Genomic DNA, 13,278 nt, shown 5'->3' on the forward strand with positions numbered 1-13,278 from the left:
CAGACTGAAGAATTCTTTAATTTTTTTATTCTTGTGCCTCATAGAAAGAGCTAGAGAAATGGCTAGTTTTATCTCCAAGAAGAAAAATCTGACTGAAGATTGTGTTTATCATATACAGGAAAGACATTAATAACTACATATTCATGATCCCTGAGGGCAACCCAAAAGGAAACTAGTTTGACATGAAGCCATGAACTCTTTCCAAAATAAGTTATAGAATTACTTTTAAAAAGAACAGATTTGCATTCAGCAGAAATGGTTTAGTTACAGTTGTGCCCAAATATAGAGAAATGGGCTAGGTGATGTTTCAAGCTTCCCCCCGATAGAATCACAGAATTTTTGAATTCGAAGGTATCTCAGTAGCCATCTTATTTAACCCATACCTGAAAGGAATCCTCATTGCTGGGGAAGGGGTCATCCAGTCTCAATTTGTAATCTCCCTTTGAGATAGATCCTACTTTGTCCTCAGGCCACCCATTCTGCCCCTCACAGGGCAGGTCTAACTTTTAGAAAGGATTCCCTAGTATCAAGTCAAATGTTACCTTATTTCTACTTCTATGTAGGGCAGCTAGGTGGCTTAGTGGAGAGTGCCAGATCTGGGGTCAGGATGACTCCTCTTCTGTAGTTCAAATCTGACCTCAGACACTTACTAGCTGTGTGACCCTGAGCAAGTTAATCCTTTTTGCCTCAGTTTCCCCATCTGGAGAAATGATCTGGAAAAGGAAAAGGTAAACTATTCCAGTATGTTTCCAAGAAAACCCCAAATGGAGTCAGAAAGAATCAGACTTGAGTGAAATGACTGAACAACAGACTTCTATATATTACTTCTTACCTTAGGTGCCAAATAGGATATTCTTTAAAGGATGCTAACTTCATGGTCATGTTCATAGTTTACAGTTTTCTCGTGGATCCATGGAAAGGCAAAGGATCAGACAATAAAACAAAAAAACTTTTATTAATTGTCCACTATATTCCAGATACTGTGTTAGGTTCTGGAGAAACAGAAAAATAAGACAGTCCTTAGAGAACTAATATTCAACCAGAAGGGAAGTTGCATCATGGTATGCAATAGAATATTGAGCTTGGGGTTCAGAAGACTTGGGTTCTATACATATCTCTGCCACTAATTGATTATGCCATCCTAAGGGAAGTCATGTAATTCAAGTCAATTCATGGCTTTTAGGTTTAAAAATTTTTTTCAACATTAAAAAAATAAGAGCACTATTATATATGCACTTTTGCCTCCCTAGAGGCAAAACCTCAGTTTCCTCTTATCTAGAATTAGATGGCAGGGTTTAATATTTGTTTCATCCAGATTTACATTCTGTGATTCTGAAAATCTAAAATATGTTATTCACTTGGCATATGGTTGTGACTTTGGAACATTCTTTGAGCAGGAATATTTCCCCTACACATGTTTTGTCAAAACATGTTAGCTACAAAACTTTTTCTTTTTAAAAAAAATGTATTTAGTCAATTTAGAATATTTTTCCATGGTTACAAGAATCATGTTCTTTCCCTAACCTTTCCCCAATCTCTCCCGTAGCCAACATGCAATTCCACTGGGTGTCCTCGATCAAAACCCATTTCCATATTATTGATGTTTGTACTTAGGTGATCATTTAGAGTCAACATCCTCAATCATATCCCCCTTGATCCATGCAATCAAGAAGTTGTTTTTCTTCTGTGTTTCTACTCCCTCAGTTTTCCCTCTGAATGTGGATAGTGTTCTTTCTCATAAATTCCTCCAAGTTGTTCTGGATCATTGCATTGCTACTAATAGCAAAGTCCATTACATTCGATTGTACAACAGTGTATCAGTCTCTGTGTATAAGGTTCCTGGTTCTTCTCCTTTCACTCTGCATCAATTCCTGGAGGTTGTTCCAGTTCACATGGAATTCCTTTGAGCGCAATAGTATTCCATCACCAACATATGCCACAATTAATTCAGCCATTCCTGAATTGAGGGGCATTCCCTCATTTGCCAATTTTTTGCTACAACAAAGAGTACAGCTATGAATATTCTTGTTCAAATCTTTTTCCTCAATATCTCTTTGGGTACAAACCCAGCAGTGCTATGGCTGGATCAAAGGGCAGACAATCTTTTAATGCCCTTTGAGCATAGTTCCAAATTGCCCATAAGAATGGTTGGATCAATTAACAACTCTAACAACAATGCATTAATGTCCCAATTTTACCACATCCCCTCCTACATTTGTTACTTTCCTTTGCTGTCATGTTAGCCAATTTGCTAGATGTGAGGTGGTACTTCAGAGTTTTGATTTGTATTTCTCTGATTATAAGAGATTTAGAACTCTTTTTTGTGTGCTTATTAATAGTTTTGATTTCTTTATCTGAATATTTCCTATTCATGTCCCTTGCCCATTTATCAATTGGGGAATGGCTTGGTTTTTTATACAATCGATTTAGCTCTTTATAAATTTGAGTAATTAGACCTTTATCAGAGGTTTTTGTTAGGAAGATTTTCCCCCAATTTGTTGCTTCCCTTCTAATTTTGGTTGCATTGGTTCTGTTGGTACATTTTTTTTTTAATTTCATGTAGTCAAAATTATTTAGTTTACATTTTGTAATTTTTTCTAACTCTTGCTTGGTCTTAAATATTTCCTTTCCCAAAGATCTGACAAGTATACTATTCTGTGTTCACCTAATTTGCTTATGGTTTCCTTCTTTATATCAAGGTCATTCACCCATTCTGAGTTTATCTTGGTATAGGATGTGAGATGTTGAACCAAACCCAATCTCTCCCATACTGTCTTCCAATCTTCCCAGCAGTTTTTGTCAAATAGTGGATTTCCCCCCAAAAGCTGGGATCTTTGGGTTTATCATAGACTGTATTGCTGAGATCACTTATCCCAAGTCTATTTCACTGATCTTCCTTTCTGTCTCTTAGCCAGTACCATATTGTTTTGATGACCACTGCTTTATAGTATAGTTTGAGATCTGGGACTGCTAGGCCACCTTCCTTCACATTTTTTTCATTATTTCTCTTGTTATTCTTGATCTTTTGTTCTTCTAAATGAACTTTGTTGTGGTTTTTTCTAATTCAGTGAAAAAGTTTCTTAGTAGTTCAATGGGGAATAAATAAGTAAATAAATTTGGGTAGGATTTTCACTTTTATTATGTTAGTTCATCCTACCCATGAGCAATTAATGTTTTTCTAGTTTTGTGTGGCAAGTGTTTTGTATTTGTGTTCATATAGTTCCTGCGTTCGTCTTGGCAGATAGATTGCCAAGTATTTTATATTGTCTAGAGTGATTTTAAATGGAATTTCTAATTCTTGCTGCTGAGATGTGCTGGAAATATATAGAAATGCTGATGACTTATGTGGATTTATTTTGTATCCTGCAACTTTGCTAAAGTTATTGATTATTTCCACTAGCTTTTAAGTTGATTCCCTAGTATTCTTTAGGTAGACCATCATATCATCTGCAAAGAGGAATAGCTTGTTCTCCTCATTGCCTAGTATACTTGTCAAATCTTTGGGGAAGGAAAGATTTTAAGAACAAGCAAGGGTTAGAAAAAATTACAAAATATAAAAGAAAGAAATACTTTTGATTATATTAGATCAATTCCTTGTTCTTCTCTAATTGCTACTGCTAGTATTTCTAGTACTATGTTAAATAATAGAGGTGATAATAGACATTCTTGTTTCACTCCTGATCTTATTGAGAAGGCTTCTAGTTTATTCCCATTGCAGATGATGTTTGCTGATGGTTTTAAGTAAATACTGTTTATTATTTTTAGGAAAGGCCCTCTATCCCTATACTTTCTAGGGTTTTCAATAGGAATGAGTGTTGTATTTTGCCAAAGGTTTTTTTTTTTTTCTGCAGCTATTGAAATAATTATGTGATTTTTGTTGGTTTGCTTATTGATGTGGTCAATTATGTGGATGGTTTTCCTAATATTGAACCATCTTTGCATTCCTGGTATAAATCCCACCTGATCATAATGAATAAACTTCGTGATCACTTGCTGGAGTCTTTTTGCTAGTATTCTATTTAAGGTTTTTGTATCTATGTTCATTAGGGAGATTGGTTTATTGATTTCTTAGTTTTCTTTCTCTGTTGACCTCTGCCCTCCCTAGTTTGTTAATATGTGAACTCAAGGATATAAATTTCCCCCTGATTACCACTTTGGCTGCATCCCATAGATTTTGAAAGGATGTCTCATCATTGTCATTTTCTTCAATGATATTATTGTTTCTATGATTTGTTCTTTAATCGATTTTAGAGAATCATATTATTTTATTTCCAGTTAATTTTTGATTTGCCTCTCGATGTACCCTTACTAATTATTATTTTCATTGCATTGTGATCTGAGAAGGTTGCATTTATTATTTCTGCTCTTTTGTATTTGTTTGCAATGTTTTTATGCCGTAATACATGGTCATTTTTTGTGAATATACCATGTGCTGCTGAAAATAAGGTGCATTCCTTTTTGTCCCTATTTGTTTTTCTCCACATATCTACTAACTCTATTTTTTCTAAGATTTCATTCACTTCTCTTACCTCTCTCTTATTTATTTTTTTGTTTGATTTATCTAGTTCTGATAGAGGAAAGTTCAGGTCTCCCACTAGTATAGTTTTCTATCTACTTTGTCCTTGAGCTCCACTAGTTTCTCCTTTAGAAATCTGGATGCTATGCCATTTGGTGCATACATGTTGAGTACTAATATTTCCTCATCATCTATACTGCCTTTTATCAGGATGTAATTACCTTCCCTATCTCTTTTAACTAGATCTATTTTTACTATTGTTTTGTCAGATATCATGATTGAGACTCCTGCCTTCTTTTTCTCAGTTGATGCCCAATAGATTTTGCTCCATCCTTTTACTTTGACCCTATGTGTATCTACCTTCCTCATGTGTGTTTCTTGTAGACAGCATATGGTAGGGTTTTGGATTCTAATCCACTCTGCTATTCATGTGCATTTTATGGGTGAGTTCATTCCATTCACATTCAGAGTTATGATTACCAGCTATGTATTTCCCAGAATTTTGATTTCTACTCCTAGTCCTGCCTTTTCTTCTTTCACTATTTCCTTCTACACCAATGTTTTGTTTTTAATCAGTCCCCCTAATTCTCACCCTTATTTTTTGTCCCTTGCTATCCCCTCCATCCCCTCCTTTCTTATTCCCCCCATATTTTCTTTACAATCTTTTTAAACTACCCCCACCCTCTCCCTCCCTTGTACTGCTTCCCTCCCCACTAGTCCATTTATTACCCTTCTACTTCCCTATAGGGCGCAAAGGAATTCTCTTCCCCAATGGATTGGATTGTTCTTCCCTCTTTGGGTCAATTTCAAAGCACATAAGAGTTGAGTATTTCCTGTCTCTAACCTCTTTACCCTTCCAGTGTATTAATGTTCTCCCCCCTCCCACCATGTGCTTCTTTGTGACTTATAAATTTACCCCCTTCAGTTTCTTTTCCCAATACTTTTAGTACTAACCTCTTTTTTTTTAGCTCTAGTTGTATGTGTGTGTATATATATGTATATATATAAACACATATATGTATTTATGCATACATATATCTATATACATATTTATATCTTGTCATTTCATCCTATACAGTTTGTCACTGTTCCCTCTAAGTGTACTTCTTCTAGCTGCCTGGGTGATAATAACAATTTTTAAGAGTTACTAATGACCTCTTTTCTTATAGGGATACATATCATTTTAACTCATTGGGTCTCTTAAAAAAAGTTTTTTTTTCTTTTTTCCCTCTTTTTAAATTACCTTTTGATTATTCTCTTGAGTTCTGTGCTTGGGCATCATATTTTTTGTTCAGGTCTGGTCTTTTCTTTACAAATGTTTGGAATTCTTATATTTTATTAAATGACCATGGTTTCCCCTGTAAGAATATAGTTAGTTTTGCTGGGTAGTTGATTCTTGGTTGTAGACCTAGTTCCCTTGCTTTCTGGAATATCATATTCCATTCTTTTTGGTCCTTCAGTGTAGATGCAGTCAGATCCTGTGTGGTCCTCACTGTGGTTCCATGGTATATGAATTACTTCTTTTTAGCAGCTTGTAATATTTTTTCCTTGATCTGATAGTTCTTGAATTTGGCTATAACATTCCTGGGTGCTGTCAATTGGGGATTAAGTACAGGAGGTGATTTGTGGATTCTTTTAATCTCCACTTTTCCCTCTTGTTCTAGAATATCAGGGCAGTTTTCTTGGATAATTTCCTATAGTATGATATCCAGGCTTTTTCTTTTGTCATGGTCTTCTGGTAGACCAATGATTCTTAAGTTGCCTCTCCTGGAATGATTTTCTAAATCTTCTGTTTTGTGAATGAGATGCTTCATATTTTCCTCAATTTTTTCATTCTTTTGATTTTGTTTTATAGTGTCCTGCTGCCTTGTGAAGTCACTTGATTGTAGTTCTTGGATTCTGCTTCTTAAAGACTGGATTTCATCCCTGTCTTTTTGGTCATCCTTCTCCTTTTGGTCTGATTTTCTTTGGAGGTCATTTTTCATCCTCTTTACCTCATCTTTCATCTCCTTTGCCTCATTTTCATTCTGGTTGCTTTTGGCTTTCAAGACATTATTTCCTCATTTTAGTTCAAGTGCCTCTGTTTCCAGATGACTTATCTTAGTTTTTAAGTTCTTTTCCCAGTTGTCTTTTGCCTCTCTTAATTGTGTTTTGAATTGTATTTTGAGGTATTCCAAAGCCTGTGTCCAATTTGCTGGGTTTTCTGTTTTATTGCTTGGTATTCCTTCCTACTTCTCTGTTCCATTTGCTCTTTGTTCATTTGCTGTTTATAAGCTGTCTATTGTAATTTCTTTCTTCTTTTTCTGTTGTTTGCTCATATTTACCCCTTTTTTACTCCTCGTATTTGTCTGTGCTCTTGCTCCTCTTATGTTTTTGTTTTGTTTGTTTTGGGGCTTTTATGTCAGTCTTCTCTCTTGGAATTTTGTCAGCAAATCTCTCAGTGCAGTCTGTGGGGTAGGGGTATTGGAACTTCAGCTTCCCTGCAGTCTTGAGGCTTTGATTGGATTAAAGTCCAGCAGTCTGTGGGGCAAGGGTTGGAGCTTGATCTTCCCTGCCCTCTGAAGACCTTTGATGGGATTAAGTCCAGCTGGGTTGGGCTGGATGTGCCCTGAGGCTAAAACCTCCTAGAAGGGGGGAGCAATATGGAGGGTCTCTGCTACTGCAACTAGGCTTCCCACTCTGTGCTCCTTCTCTAACTCCTTCCCTACCACCTGTGTTTGCCGCTCTGAGCGTGGCACAGCTTTGCCCGCAAGGTACTCCCTCCACACCAGGGCTTTTGCCTGCCCAGAGATTCCAGCTGCCACTGGAGGCTTAGTGCTCTAGGTGGGGAAGGGGTCCTGGGTCCTTCCTTCTTCTTTCCCCTTAAACCTGAGTGTTCTCAAATTCTGGCTTTTGGAGTGTGTACCTTTTGAATTGAGTTCAGGAGGAAGGTTCCTTGGCTCTGTCTTGTTATTAGGTTTGAATTTCATTCCCCTAGGACCATTTAGTTTGTAATTGGTAAGGAAGGGTTTTCAGAGGTCTGAAATTTTGCTGCCTCTAAGCTGTCATCTTGACTCTGCCCCCCCAATTGAAAAAAAGCATTTATTATGTACTTAATATATCAGGCACTGTGCTAGATGCTTTGTAAATATCATCTCATTTGATCCTCACAATAACCCTTATTTATAGTTTATCCCCATTTTATGGTTGAGGAAACAAAGGCAAACAGAGGTTAAATGACTTCTGCAGGGTCACACAGCTAATAAGTATGTGAAGTAAGTTTTGAACTCGTCTTCCTGACTCCAGACCCAGAACTCTGTTCTCTGTGCCACTAGCTACTTCTAGTATATCTAAGAATATACTTTGTATCACTTTTTTAGGAGTAATTTCCCATTTGTTATGCATTATAGCCTGCTCCTGCCCACTATATATTGCCCTCTAGGTGATCTCAACTAAAATTCTTTGTTGACTATAGTATTCCATAACACACAGCTATAAACATTACCAGGAAAATATTGGTGTAAAAATATGGTTCTTTGATTTTCAAGGGAAAAGCTTGTCACTGAAATAGCTATGCCATTTTCCCAAAGGCAATGCAGTCCCTTCTCCTCATCCTGGGCAATTTTATATCCAGCATATTGTCTATTTTCAGTCTTTCCAAAACAAATGTAGTGATGAACAAGTGCTAGGGATAGTCTTTCCATCTCATTATCATAGTTTGGATAATAGGCAGTCTTCATCTTCTTGGTTTTTCTGTATCACCAGAGCTGAACAAAAGTGGTCTCACCAACCAAGGGGATAGTAGACTCAAGTCCTCTACATCAATGTGTCTCTCCTCTAGGAGACTCTACAGTGTTTTGAATGAACAATTCCAGACCTTGTAATTCTAGTAGGAGTATATCAATTAGTGATTAATATTATCAATAATGAGGCTAATTAGGCACATATATGTCTACATGCCTCTTATCAACAAATGGTTTTGACAGTTAAGTCAGTAAAAAAAACAAACAAAAAAAAAACAAGTTAAATCAAATGGAAAATCCCTGAGTTCACTGTGCCACTAGCAAAACAACTTCTAAGAACAGCTTAGTTCAAATCCTTCCTCAGATACTTGCTAGCCATATGTTCCTGGAGAGATCACTGAATTTCCCTCGTCCTCAGTTTCTATATATACAAAATGGGGATGCCATTAGCACCTACCTCAGAAGATTATTGTGAAGATCTTAGAAGATAAGTTTATTGATTTTTTGTTTTGGTCCTCAGCTGAATTGCTCAATCTGCCACTTATACAGAAATTAGTACCTTGCAATGAGTACATCAGAAGTGTATACTCACCCATGCATGCACACAAACATACACATATGCCTTTGATACTATAATCCTGTGAGGTAGATGATATAATAAAGCTTATTTTATAATTGAAGAAACTGAAACTGGGAGAGTTTAAGTGACTTGCCAAGATTCCCATAGCTGGTAAGGATCTGAGACAGATTTGAATGTATGTCTTGCTACCAAATTCAATGCTCTGTGCACTAAGCCATCTAGCTGCATCTACATAAGTGTTTCTATAACTGAATTGAACTGATTTTTAACACAATAATTATGTGCCCCTGTAATTTTCTGTTCTCTAAGTTTATTATTTCTAGTTCTTGCCATTCTTCCTATGGTTTCAAGTTTTCGTATCTTTTAGGTTACCTTTCTCTGGATACACCTGTTGGTCAATGCCACTCTCAAAATGTGGCATCCAAAACTTGTTTGATATTTTCATGTGCACATATTCTCGTGCATATGTGTGTGTTTGTGTGCATGTGTGCTTATGAGTAGAGGGCTTATTTGGGTATTTTCTGGAATGGGCTATCTTGAAACAAAATTTATCAACAAAGAAATAAAATGTTAGAAAATATATGTTACCCAGAATGGAATATAACTTTCCCTACATGTTATGAATAGCAAAGAGAACAGAAGATGATCACCAACTTGTCCCAGGTATTTTATTTATATTTGGTACATTCAAAGATTGATTTAGATTCTTATCAAATCCCTTTCATTTGATTTCTATTGAGGCTACAGTCAAAATTTTATTTTTTTATTATCCTAAACTGATATAAAGTAGTTCTTTACTAATTTGATATTTGTACAGATTTGAGGTAGAACTTCACATTTCTTTCTACTAACTTTGATCTTATGAAATTTAGTCCTCTCTTCATGCATGAAAAAATTCTTTTGGATCTCAAGTCTATTATCTTACCTATTATCAAACCCTCTAAGCTTCAAGTTAACAATGAATTTCATAAGCATGTCATTCATGCAAGAAAGTCATTGAGAAAAGTAAAAAAGTAAGACAGGGCTAAAAAAGAACCCAGTAGCACCCATTGAGCTATTCTTTCCAGGTTGGTATCAGTCCATTCATTAATGATTTTAGGAACGAGTGTTAACTAGGTCACATCTGCCAGCCTATACAATTATCCAGCTCACATCATTTCATCTTGTCAATATGATAGACTTTTTCTTATTAATAGAATTTATTTCCAGTTTTCTCAGCCTCTCCTTCCCCTCACCATGCCACAGAAGGCATCGTCTGGCAAACTGACATGTATCTACAGATTATGTCTTTCATGTTTTCATTTTTTAGTTCATTCTCTGGAAGTCACATTCACAAGTTATTCTCCAAATATTAAATCTGTAGCTTTATATGATATTCTCTTGGTTCTTCTTGTTTTATTCTTCATTATCTCATGTAGTTCCTTTCAAGTTTTAAAAATTAATCTGTTCTTTGTTTCTTATGGTACAGTAGTATTCCATCACAATCATATACCACAATTTGTTAGCCATTCCCCAGATGATAGACATCTTGATTTCCAGTTCTTTGCCAGCACAAAGAGAGCTACCATAAATATTTTGGAACATACAGGTTCTTTTTCTTTTCCTCTTATCTCCTTGGGAATCATTTCCAGTAATAGTATTGTTGGTTCTAAAGATATAACTCTCTGGGAGTAAATATTATGGACTTTTTCAAATATCATCCTTTATATATATGTATGTTAGTTTATTAGGTCTAGAGTATTTTTGTTATTAATGAATCTAATAACCTAATGAAAAAGGAAATGAATTCAGTTTAGTATGATATTCTTAGTAATGTTATCTTCTATTAATCACCATTCATTTTTAAAGTGTTCAGAACCTTCTGATTTAATGTTTAATAGTGGTGTCAAGTTTATAGTTTGCAGTCTGCATTAAGTCAAAGAATTTATGTTAACAATCTTCTTAAATATTGTCATCAGTTGTCTAACTTGGATATTTTGGAACTTCTTCCCTTCACTTAGGAATGCTTAGAAATTATTATTCTTTATGGCATTGTACAAAATATTGCTTTATCTCATATGGAGAATTGACATTAGCACAGTAGGATCTGAAATGATTCTGAAAGATAGAGAAAATTATGAGACTATCTCACTGTTCAATAGGAATCAAAACCCTGGGCTTAAATTTGGCCTGGATACCTGAAACATGACACTGTCTCCTCAAAAGTTAAGAAACAGGTTTTCCTGGAGTTCTAAAACATTAACTGTGATCCAGAAAAAGCCAGACTGGGGCAATTTATTTAAAAGGAGCAGCTAAATTGCACCCAAACTAAAAGTTAATGGCTTTTGCAATTGTTGAGAAAATTTTCTTTAAAAGACCAAGGTTTCTAAAGTTCTTGAAGTTGAAGTCTGGGAGACTTGAGCTAGTCTCCTATTTCTAATAAGCATTACTTAGAGATTATTAACAGTCATTCAATGATCTCATCTTTAGGAGTTTTTTCTTTAATTATTTACTTTTAGTATTTTGGAATTTAATTTCTGTGGGCTAGGAGATTTGCTCTGATTTAGAAAGAATGTTAATCCTAACCCTCTCATTTGTGCCTTTAATTCTACCTCTTACAGTTTCCTGAGGGAAGACCAACAATTTCTGGTGATGTTTGTTTTACTCTTAAAAAAACAATTAAAATCATTGGACTTCTTACACTGCTGTCTTACTGCCAGTCTTATCCTCTAAGCTCCTCACCGACCCTCAGAATAAAGTCTAAACATCTCTGTAGTTCAGTAGTTTCAGTCATATCCAACTCTTCAGTCCACGAGTTTTCTGAGCAAAGATACTTGAATGGTTTGCCATTTCGTTTTCCAGTGGCAAACAAGTTAAGTGGTTTGCCCAAGATCACACAGCTAGAAAGTCTTTTTTTTAAAAATTAGTTTCTTTTTATCTTTTTAAAAAATTTTCCATGGTTCATGTTTTTCTCTCTGCCCTATTCCTCTCCATACACACACACACACACACACACACACACACACACACACACACACACACACACACACACACACACACACATAAACACTTGAACCCATTTCCATATTATAGAAAGTTTCTGAAGCTTGATTTGAACTCAAGGTTCCTGACTCCAAGGCCATCTTTCTATCTACTGTGCCTCCTCGCTGGCTGACTTCCATGAAGTTTCACAATGTGTACATCATCTACATTCTCTCCCACTATTCTTGAACTCCAACTTGACCAGTTTCTTCATTATCATCTTTATGTGGCATCCTTGTTCCTTCCCTGGTCTTTTTAATACTGTTCCCCCTTGATTAAAAAAACAAACAAACAAACAACCAAGAATAAACCCTTTCCTTTTCCAAATCCTATTTGTGTTCAGTAAGGTGCAGTTTGAATTCTACCTGCTCCACAAAATCTTCCTTCTGGAACATTAACCTCTGCAGATCTCTCATTAATTGCACAGCTATGCTATTCATCAATGGGGTTGTGAAGCTAAAATGAAAAGATGAATGTGTAGACGTTTGCAAAGGGCTATATAGATACCAATTATTTATTAGTGTTGTTGTTGTGTTTATTATTAGCCTATAGTTACCAAAGCTCCCGTCTGGTGATGACTTTACACCCCGAACCTTCCCCAACCCTCCAACTGAGCTCTAGCGATATTTATAAAGCAGTATAGTGGTGTGCTGTAAATCTTTAACAACTAGCTTCTCAAAAGAATGCATATACACACACTTCTAAGTTTAGTCTACATTATTAATCTTTCTTAAGCTTATACAACAAAACAATAAATTAATCCCCTTTTTGGAGTGTCTAAATGTTCATGGTGAAAATTTAACAGAGATTAGAGCTGGCTCCAAACCACCTCTGTATATCTGATAATCAACCATTGATTATATTATGTGCTGAGTACTATGCTAATCACTAAGGATTCAGAGGGAAAAAAGCAATCTATGCTCTTGTGGAGCTTATGGGTGGAGGAAAAAATGGACAAATATTAGTATCTATAGAACAAATAAATGCAAAATAAATACCAGGCAGTGAAATACAAGGCAAATAGGGAAGTAAGTAGTACACTGGGAATTGGGCCCATATTACATATTTAGTCAATTTATTTGCATTGTTTGATATGTATATTTTATGTATTTTAATGATGCTGAGCAATATTTTCTTTTATTTTTGTTTTGCAACAGATGATTCAAGAAAGCAAGCTACTTATTGAAATGGCAGACACCATCCATGATAAAATTATTCAGTGTCAAAAAGCAGGTGATTACCTAATTTTCTCTTTCTGTTTTGTAGAATAATAGTGATGCTAACATGAACCCTGCATGTACTTTTAATGCAAAGCTGTGAGCTCAGCAGGGTATCTCTAACTAGGTACATTTTTATTTAATTCCTAGTCTAGATTACTTTGTATATTTTGATTAAATTAAAGTCTATGCATAGGATCAAAGCATTCGCAATCCCATTGG

General features: G+C 35.5%; 1 protein-coding gene across 1 annotated transcript in view; it reads left to right on the forward strand.

Moving 5' to 3' along the window:
- Positions 1–13,278, forward strand: part of PLCL1 (phospholipase C like 1 (inactive)) — a 444,060-nt gene that overhangs the window by 380,295 nt on the left and 50,487 nt on the right. Inside the window, exon 4 of the mRNA XM_003341291.4 lies at positions 12,997–13,072. Coding sequence (XP_003341339.3) covers positions 12,997–13,072 — 76 coding nt within the window. The remainder of the gene's footprint in view (positions 1–12,996; positions 13,073–13,278) is intronic.

Source organism: Monodelphis domestica, chromosome 4 (genome assembly GCF_027887165.1).
Source record: "Monodelphis domestica isolate mMonDom1 chromosome 4, mMonDom1.pri, whole genome shotgun sequence".
Taxonomy (NCBI): Eukaryota; Metazoa; Chordata; class Mammalia; order Didelphimorphia; family Didelphidae; genus Monodelphis; species Monodelphis domestica.